At 36.1% G+C, this 11,257-nt stretch overlaps 1 protein-coding gene across 1 annotated transcript; it reads left to right on the top strand.

Moving 5' to 3' along the window:
- Nucleotides 1-215: 215 nt before the first annotated feature.
- Nucleotides 216-10,748, top strand: LOC100377046 (large ribosomal subunit protein mL50-like). Its single transcript, XM_002739859.4, has 4 exons — nt 216-313; nt 2,053-2,246; nt 9,264-9,399; nt 10,355-10,748. The coding sequence occupies exons 1-4, from the start codon at nt 227-229 to the stop codon at nt 10,529-10,531; spliced, it is 594 nt and encodes a 197-aa protein (XP_002739905.2). The 5' UTR covers nt 216-226; the 3' UTR covers nt 10,532-10,748.
- Nucleotides 10,749-11,257: the final 509 nt, after the last annotated feature.

The raw sequence follows: 11,257 nt of genomic DNA, 5'->3' as shown, positions 1-11,257 counted from the left end.
GTTTCAGCGAAGATAAAAAATGCACAAAAACACACAAATAATGTCAATTATTTTATGATATTTCTGTACTAATTATTAATTTTCAACTGAGAAAAATGTATTATATTTTGTATGACCGGAATAGAATAATTGTCCAGAAACCCGTGGACCTTTGGAAAAGGATCACCCATAGTTATAAATGGTAGATCTATTTAACCTCTGACCGCAACATTTACAAGGGGTTAAAATGGCGACATACATGTGCAGAGTTTGCCGGGGACTGAGAAACACGTTAATAAGGAAACCCTGGAATTGGACAGAGGTTTCACCAAAGGTAAACGTATTCATGTGCGTGTTTGAATGTTAATACAGTAAAACTCATACAATCTGGAATATATGTGTAATGTTGTGTGAATATAATTGGCGTCGCTCGGAACGTTTCTTGGATAATAAAAAGAACCTAAAGTAGGGTCAATACTTAATCAGTCGCCGGTAATTTCGCCGACCACTCATATAATAACAAAAGTTAGGAAATCTTTCAACCTTGACATCCAAACCATGACATCGATTTTCACCCGTGTTATTTTCGGATAATTCGTGGCATCAGGGTAATTTTCGTTTACGTTCACAATTACTAGCAATTACAAAATTATCATCGTTTACCCTATTTTGCAACAACTTGATTGAATAAATTTCACTTGAAAAGAAAACTAATTTGTCACAGTGTGCCTGACTATCGAAAGTATACGTTATTGATTTGAAAATCAGTTGACTGGATATGATCCTGGGTTAGAACTTGAAAGCCTTATATGCCTAGTTATTCCTTTGTTTATGATTATGGTGAAGATCATAGTACTACTTTAGCCCTGCGTACAGTGCTGTGTGTAAGGGGACGCGTTTGGTTGATAGATGTCCCCACCACAGCCCTGCGTACCTCCATAGACAAAGTCCGGGACTTTGAAAAATATAACTTTTTTAATGAAATAACATGCCCAGGTACCAAAAATGATGATCGATTACCAGATATATCTAGAACTACCAGTTCGGAGTCCAGTTGTGGATGAAATCGGCTACTTTGCCCTAAAACAAACGCATTCTCTCGCGTGAATGAAATTAAAAATGGCGGCGTTTGGTGGATAATTCCTCCGGTTTACAATTTGTCTGTCTTTACTAGTTGTTATTTAAAGACATTTCAGTCTCAGATAACTTTGTAATGCTTGTTACGGATAACTATTGCCATTTCAACCGATTTAGGCTGGGAAACTACTTATTAAAAGTTATTTTTAACTTGCGCACCAATTACGGTGCGCTCCCGGACTTTGTCTATGGAGGTACGCAGGGCTGTGGTGGGGACATCTATCAACCAAACGCGTCCCCGTACACACAGCACTGTACGCAGGGCTAAGTACTACTTGTTGTAAATACTTCTATAGTTTCAAGGATTTGAAAGCATTGTCTTTATTTATGGATTGGAGTTTTGGAGTTTGCACATACATCATACATCCTGGGATACATATGCACATCTATTAGTTTAACAATCTGATTCAATCTGATGGCTGAATGGTGGCCATTTTCATGCTTAAAATTCATCAAAATTAATATATCTACCATTCATTGTGGATGGATGGATTTTGTTTAAACTTGGTACACACTTTGTATATAATGAGACCTTCATGCACATCATTTTGTTTTTAAGATCAGATTTAAAATGACCAACTGCCAGTTGTTTTGTTTGAATTATGGTGAAGATCATGGTACTACTTGTTGTAAATATTGAAGAGTTTTTGAAGTGCTTTGACAAAATTTGAACTGCTGTATTTAAGTAATTCTGCTGGGATACCATCAAGTCCAGATGATTTTCCTGTCTTCAATTTCCTAAGAGTATTTTTTATTTCATCCAGTGTAGGATCTTTGTTGTCATTCCATTTTTTCATGTGTTCAGTAAGTAGCGTGTGAGACAGTTTCAGATATTTTAGAGGTGTCACTTAGTCTGAAAATGGTGGATCCGTTGTCTGTGTTTGACTACAGTATTTACTTTATGTAACCTCTTAATTATTCTGCATGTTTTTCTAGGCGTTTACTGTTGTCTACTTGCAGTCCAGACACTACGCTGACTCTAGTGTGAGCTATGAGGATAAGTCGTGGCTAAAAAAGATCCTGCATGGCAGTGGACCAGCTGCTGATGTAGATTTACCTCAATCTGAGGTTGATGCAGGTGAATATATGGCAATACCCACTGTAGAAGAAAAGCCATTTGTAATTAAAAGGTATAATTTCATAATCTCTATTTTTTTTTACTCCAGTGTGTGACGCACACAATGCAAGTTTTTGTGTGTGTGTTAGTTCCACTGAAATCTAAGGAACCGCTTAATGGAATATGTATGAATCTTGGTACATAGACGCTCTGGTACAATGCGCAGACCTGATTAGTTTTAGGTAAAATCCCATGCATATCAATTACCTAATTTGTATAATGATTGGTCCATTTTTGGGCTTTCTGCTGATATACTAATCGTTACATTTCAATGAAACTTGATACATAGATGCTTTCGGACTATGCACAGACCAGATCTTAACATCTGTTCATATTAATTACCTGATTTGCATAATAATTCATCAGTTTTCAGCTTTTCAATATCTCAATTACTCAGTGCAGTTCTAGTGCCATATCTCTGACATGCTTTGACTGATTATGTTGAAATTTTATAAATAATTATACATCATGTAATAGCTATTCAAATTTATTGATTTGACCTTCTGATTCAAAATGGCTGAATGGTGGGCATTTCTCTGCAAGAAAATCATCAAAAATCAAGCATTTCTGGCATTCCAGAACCGGATCTCGGTCACTTATGGATGTATTTCGTTCAAAAATGATACATTCATTAGACATTATTGGTTCTTGATGCACATTTTGTTTTTCAGATCAGATTCAAAATGGCTGACTGGCGGCCATTTTGTTTTAATGAACTTTAATGTTAAAAAATCATCACAAGTAAGCATCAGCTTATGACTATAAACAAAACTACCGGTATATATCTTAAATTTGATAACTAACAGGGACTGTGCCATGCATGGCTTGTTATTATTTTGGTTTCTTCAGGAATCTGGAAATGGCTTAAACAATAGCCAGGAGTGATGTCTCTATTCATCCGAGACTTGTGCTGGAGACTTTTTTAGTTCCCATTCAGTCACAGTCAGTCCAAATGATGACTTATGAATTAAACTCTGCATGTCTGTGTGCACACAAGCCTGGGCCAATCACATACAAACTTTGCATATACATTCTGGGATACATATGCACATTTATTAGTTTAACAATCTGATTCAATCTGATGGCTGAATGGTGGCCATTTTCAAGCTTAAAATTCATCAAAATTAAGCATATCTACCATTCGTTGTGGATGGATGTTTTTTGTTCAAACTTGGTACACACTTTTTTTATAATAAGACCTTGATGCACATCATTTTTTTTCTAGATCAGATTTAAAATGACCAACTGCCAGCCATTTTGTTTGAATGAACGCAGTCACTGTTCCAGAGCCATGATTTTGATCATGTTCAAATTTATAGATACATTATAAATCATGTCAGACATATGCACATTAATTTGTTTGTGATCCAAGATAGCCAAAATCAAATCAAAATTATTTCAAATGCATCAAAACTTTGCCATTTTGGACCCAGATCTCGACATACATTGACAGCTATGGTTCATCTTGATACATACATTGACAGCTATGGTTCATCTTGATTCATACATGGACAGCTATGGTTCATCTTGATACATACATTGACAGCTATGGTTCATCTTGATACATACATGGACAGCTATGGTTCATCTTGATACATACATGGACAGCTATGGTTCATCTTGATACATACATGGACAGCTATGGTTCATCTTGATACATACATTGACAGCTATGGTTCATCTTGATACATACATGGACAGCTATGGTTCATCTTGATACATACATTGACAGCTATGGTTCATCTTGATACATACATTGACAGCTATGGTTCATCTTGATACATACATTGACAGCTATGGTTCATCTTGATACATACATTGACAGCTATGGTTCATCTTGATACATACATGGACAGCTATGGTTCATCTTGATACATACATTGACAGCTATGGTTCATCTTGATACATACATTGACAGCTATGGTTCATCTTGATATATACATTGACAGCTATGGTTCATCTTGATACATACATGGACAGCTATGGTTCATCTTGATACATACATTGACAGCTATGGTTCATCTTGATACATACATTGACAGCTATGGTTCATCTTGATACATACATTGACAGCTATGGTTCATCTTGATACATACATGGACAGCTATGGTTCATCTTGATACATACATTGACAGCTATGGTTCATCTTGATACATACATTGACAGCTATGGTTCATCGTGATACATACATGGACAGCTATGGTTCATCTTGATACATACATTGACAGCTATGGTTCATCTTGATACATACATTGACAGCTATGGTTCATCTTGATACATACATGGACAGCTATGGTTCATATTGATACATACATTGACAGCTATGGTTCATCTTGATACATACATGGACAGCTATGGTTCATCTTGATACATACATTGACAGCTATGGTTCATCTTGATACATACATTGACAGCTATGGTTCATCTTGATACATACATGGACAGCTATGGTTCATCTTGATACATACATTGACAGCTATGGTTCATCTTGATACATTGACAGCTATGGTTCATCTTGATACATACATTGACAGCTATGGTTCATCTTGATACATACATGGACAGCTATGGTTCATCTTGATACATACATGGACAGCTATGGTTCATCTTGATACATACATTGACAGCTATGGTTCATATTGATACATACATTGACAGCTATGGTTCATCTTGATACATACATGGACAGCTATGGTTCATCTTGATACATACATTGACAGCTATGGTTCATCTTGATACATACATTGACAGCTATGGTTCATCTTGATACATACATTGACAGCTATGGTTCATCTTGATACATACATGGACAGCTATGGTTCATCTTGATACATACATTGACAGCTATGGTTCATCTTGATACATACATTGACAGCTATGGTTCATCTTGATACATACATGGACAGCTATGGTTCATCTTGATACATACATGGACAGCTATGGTTCATCTTGATACATACATTGACAGCTATGGTTCATCTTGATACATACATTGACAGCTATGGTTCATCTTGATACATACATTGACAGCTATGGTTCATCTTGATACATACATTGACAGCTATGGTTCATCTTGATACATACATTGACAGCTATGGTTCATCTTGATACATACATTGACAGCTATGGTTCATCTTGATACATACATGGACAGCTATGGTTCATCTTGATACATACATGGACAGCTATGGTTCATCATGATACATACATGGACAGCTATGGTTCATCTTGATACATACATGGACAGCTATGGTTCATCTTGATACATACATGGACAGCTATGGTTCATCTTGATACATACATGGACAGCTATGGTTCATCTTGATACATACATGGACAGCTATGGTTCATCTTGATACATACATGGACAGCTATGGTTCATCTTGATACATACATTGACAGCTATGGTTCATCTTGATACATACATGGACAGCTATGGTTCATCTTGATACATACATTGACAGCTATGGTTCATCTTGATACATACATGGACAGCTATGGTTCATCTTGATACATACATTGACAGCTATGGTTCATCTTGATACATTGACAGCTATGGTTCATCTTGATACATACATTGACAGCTATGGTTCATCTTGATATATACATTGACAGCTATGGTTCATCTTGATACATACATGGACAGCTATGGTTCATCTTGATACATACATGGACAGCTATGGTTCATCTTGATACATACATGGACAGCTATGGTTCATCTTGATACATACATGGACAGCTATGGTTCATCTTGATACATACATTGACAGCTATGGTTCATATTGATACATACATTGACAGCTATGGTTCATCTTGATACATACATGGACAGCTATGGTTCATCTTGATACATACATTGACAGCTATGGTTCATCTTGATACATACATTGACAGCTATGGTTCATCTTGATACATACATTGACAGCTATGGTTCATCTTGATACATACATTGACAGCTATGGTTCATCTTGATACATACATTGACAGCTATGGTTCATCTTGATACATACATGGACAGCTATGGTTCATCTTGATACATACATTGACAGCTATGGTTCATATTGATACATACATTGACAGCTATGGTTCATCTTGATACATACATGGACAGCTATGGTTCATCTTGATACATACATTGACAGCTATGGTTCATCTTGATACATACATTGACAGCTATGGTTCATCGTGATACATACATGGACAGCTATGGTTCATCTTGATACATACATTGACAGCTATGGTTCATCTTGATACATACATTGACAGCTATGGTTCATCTTGATACATACATGGACAGCTATGGTTCATATTGATACATACATTGACAGCTATGGTTCATCTTGATACATACATGGACAGCTATGGTTCATCTTGATACATACATTGACAGCTATGGTTCATCTTGATACATACATTGACAGCTATGGTTCATCTTGATACATACATGGACAGCTATGGTTCATCTTGATACATACATTGACAGCTATGGTTCATCTTGATACATTGACAGCTATGGTTCATCTTGATACATACATTGACAGCTATGGTTCATCTTGATACATACATGGACAGCTATGGTTCATCTTGATACATACATGGACAGCTATGGTTCATCTTGATACATACATTGACAGCTATGGTTCATATTGATACATACATGGACAGCTATGGTTCATCTTGATACATACATGGACAGCTATGGTTCATCTTGATACATACATTGACAGCTATGGTTCATCTTGATACATACATTGACAGCTATGGTTCATCTTGATACATACATTGACAGCTATGGTTCATCTTGATACATACATTGACAGCTATGGTTCATCTTGATACATACATGGACAGCTATGGTTCATCTTGATACATACATTGACAGCTATGGTTCATCTTGATACATACATTGACAGCTATGGTTCATCTTGATACATACATGGACAGCTATGGTTCATCTTGATACATACATTGACAGCTATGGTTCATCTTGATACATACATTGACAGCTATGGTTCATCTTGATACATACATTGACAGATATGGTTCATCTTGATACATACATGGACAGCTATGGTTCATCTTGATACATACATTGACAGCTATGGTTCATCTTGATACATACATTGACAGCTATGGTTCATCTTGATACATACATTGACAGCTATGGTTCATTTTGATACATACATGGACAGCTATGGTTCATCTTGATACATACATGGACAGCTATGGTTCATCATGATACATACATGGACAGCTATGGTTCATCTTGATACATACATGGACAGCTATGGTTCATCTTGATACATACATGGACAGCTATGGTTCATCTTGATACATACATGGACAGCTATGGTTCATCTTGATACATACATGGACAGCTATGGTTCATCTTGATACATACATGGACAGCTATGGTTCATCTTGATACATACATTGACAGCTATGGTTCATCTTGATACATACATGGACAGCTATGGTTCATCTTGATACATACATTGACAGCTATGGTTCATCTTGATACATACATGGACAGCTATGGTTCATCTTGATACATACATTGACAGCTATGGTTCATCTTGATACATTGACAGCTATGGTTCATCTTGATACATACATTGACAGCTATGGTTCATCTTGATATATACATTGACAGCTATGGTGCATCTTGATACATACATGGACAGCTATGGTTCATCTTGATACATACATGGACAGCTATGGTTCATCTTGATACATACATGGACAGCTATGGTTCATCTTGATACATACATGGACAGCTATGGTTCATCTTGATACATACATTGACAGCTATGGTTCATATTGATACATACATTGACAGCTATGGTTCATCTTGATACATACATGGACAGCTATGGTTCATCTTGATACATACATTGACAGCTATGGTTCATCTTGATACATACATTGACAGCTATGGTTCATCTTGATACATACATTGACAGCTATGGTTCATCTTGATACATACATTGACAGCTATGGTTCATCTTGATACATACATGGACAGCTATGGTTCATCTTGATACATACATTGACAGCTATGGTTCATCTTGATACATACATTGACAGCTATGGTTCATCTTGATACATACATGGACAGCTATGGTTCATCTTGATACATACATTGACAGCTATGGTTCATCTTGATACATACATTGACAGCTATGGTTCATCTTGATACATACATTGACAGCTATGGTTCATCTTGATACATACATGGACAGCTATGGTTCATCTTGATACATACATTGACAGCTATGGTTCATCTTGATACATACATTGACAGCTATGGTTCATCTTGATACATACATTGACAGCTATGGTTCATCTTGATACATACATGGACAGCTATGGTTCATCTTGATACATACATGGACAGCTATGGTTCATCTTGATACATACATGGACAGCTATGGTTCATCATGATACATACATGGACAGCTATGGTTCATCTTGATACATACATGGACAGCTATGGTTCATCTTGATACATACATTGACAGCTATGGTTCATCTTGATACATACATGGACAGCTATGTTCCATCTTGATACATACATGGACAGCTATGGTTCATCTTGATACATACATGGACAGCTATGGTTCATCTTGATACATACATGGACAGCTATGGTTCATCTTGATACATACATTGCACATGTACATTGTATATTAGAGGACCATAATTTATTTCATATCAGATTCAAAATGGCTGAATGCAAATGCTGTTTTAGAGCCATGTCTCAAACATACATTGACTTATCAAAAACAAACTACATTATACATGTCATTTGTTTCATGATCTGATTTGTCTACTATTGAACTAACATGATAACTAGTCCTGACATGACTTGTTACCTTTACTTTGCTTTCTACATTCATTAATAAACTTTCATAATAATAATTTCTTTCTGAATTACAATTATCAGTTGTTCTGCTGTAAAATCCCATTTGCTTTGTACACAAGTGAAGCCATTCAATGTTGAAAGTTTGAACATCTTTATCTCTTACAGCCCACAGTCTTTAAAAAGGGCATACAGACCACCAGATAATTTGATGGAACAAATGAAATCCATTTCAAAAAAATTGTGTCCAGATAGTGAGGATTGGAGAACAGTCAGTCTCCTTGATTCAACTCTCAAATACAAGGTACGAAACTATTCTAGTTTTGCTGGACTTGATGCATTTGTCTACAACAATCAATTTTTTGGGAAAAATTGAAATACCCTTATTAACAGCTCATCTGTGTGACCATTTTAAATAATGTGTATCAAATTTGAAGAAAAACCTAATCAATAATATCCCATTGTCCGAATTGTCTTCGACCTATAGGCCTCTACACGATAAGCTAATTGCGTATCTTAAGCAGTGAGATCTGATTGGGCACGCCTCGAAACAAGGTGCCCAATCAGCTTGGACGTACCAAATTATAAAACAAAATTCCACTTCTTGTTTTTGTTGCTATGAAGACATCCTTCCCACACAAAACTGCGTCGATTGCCTGTACCTGATGAGGCTTGAGGGCACCAGCACCGAAAACTTTCGCAATTTTATCCTCACAAATATCACGATTCATGGGCGCCACCATTTTGTTTAAAATGAAACGCCAATGATTTGTAACACACAAACTGATTGAACAATGATTAGCAGCAACTGACTACTGGGGGCGCTGTTAGAATACGCATATTTGATGGTCGTTCTGCCAAGGTCTGTTTAGAGGCTTGGCCGAATAAACTTATCTCCAGTGTGCCATATTTCTGGTATAAAATTTTGATTTTGAGTTGATTTTTACAAAAGCGTCAAGTCTGCCTTCATGGATCGTGAATATTAAAATATATTTTTGTGCTACATTAAAAGGCACTGACTGTGCCTGTGCAAGTGCTGACAGTAGCAACAGAAACCATATTGCATGTTTGGGAATAAATAACAGGGCTGTGTGACTACTTTCCTGTCATAACCAGTCTGTGTGATTCCTACATTGGTACAGCCTTTATTTCAATTGATACAACCCTTAAAGCCCTCAGCATATTGGTTACATTCCTATAGCTAATACTTTTTTCATTATTTATATTTGATGAGAAGCTTAATTAATTCTACTTCACAGGTTCTCACAGCGTGTCAAGAAACGCTTCATCACACACCGACAAATTACCAATTGAATGAACTCCAAACCATAAATGATGTTATCACATTCTACCAAACTGAAGTCAAAGATACAAACAAGTTTGATGAACTCAGTCAACAAGATTTGCCGAAAAATCTGAAGATTAACTGGGAATAGAATTGAAAAACTCGACTATAAATGACATATGATTCATTCACTCGTATAGTTAGTTTGTTTGATAATATCAAGGAATGTACTATCAATATCAGAGTGCCATTTTGGATTTGAAAGAAAAACAGAATGACGTCTTTGTAAACCAACCTACAAATGTGTATATGCTACTAAAAATATGTGACATACCATGTGTATGCAAAACGCAGACAACATTGTAGACGATGAAGTTTAGTACTTTCATTATGGCGTTTCAGTGATTTGTAGTGAATGACAAAGATCCATGACTGTATCAAACCTGACAGCAGACATGTGCAAGTATTGGAAGACCACCAGTCTGTCATATTAAAGAATTCACAAAACCATTGGACATGTTTTTTGTCTCTTCACTTTGTTGTAATATGTGCAAAGGCCTGATTTGAATGTTTATTTCTTCCGTTATACACATGCTTTGCAATTTCACGATGTACAATCTCAATCATGATTTTTGTTGAATGACATCTCATAGCAATAAATTCATAGGTAATTGTAGACCTACCGGTAGATCTCGTGATTTATTTTGCGATATTGTAATAAATCATTACTATGTAGATTAGAGGTGGTCCAACACCAGAAAAGACAACATAAATTAATGTATTGACAATCTATTTATTCATGGAGTAAATATGGGCAATTGTGCTTTGATGGCTCATACTGGCTTATGAGTTGTCACAGTCCCTTTGTTCTGTTCAA

The sequence above is a fragment of the Saccoglossus kowalevskii genome, chromosome 16, assembly GCF_978046115.1.
Source record: "Saccoglossus kowalevskii chromosome 16, keSacKowa6.1, whole genome shotgun sequence".
Taxonomy (NCBI): Eukaryota; Metazoa; Hemichordata; class Enteropneusta; family Harrimaniidae; genus Saccoglossus; species Saccoglossus kowalevskii.
This window is presented reverse-complemented; position numbering and strand designations above follow the sequence as displayed.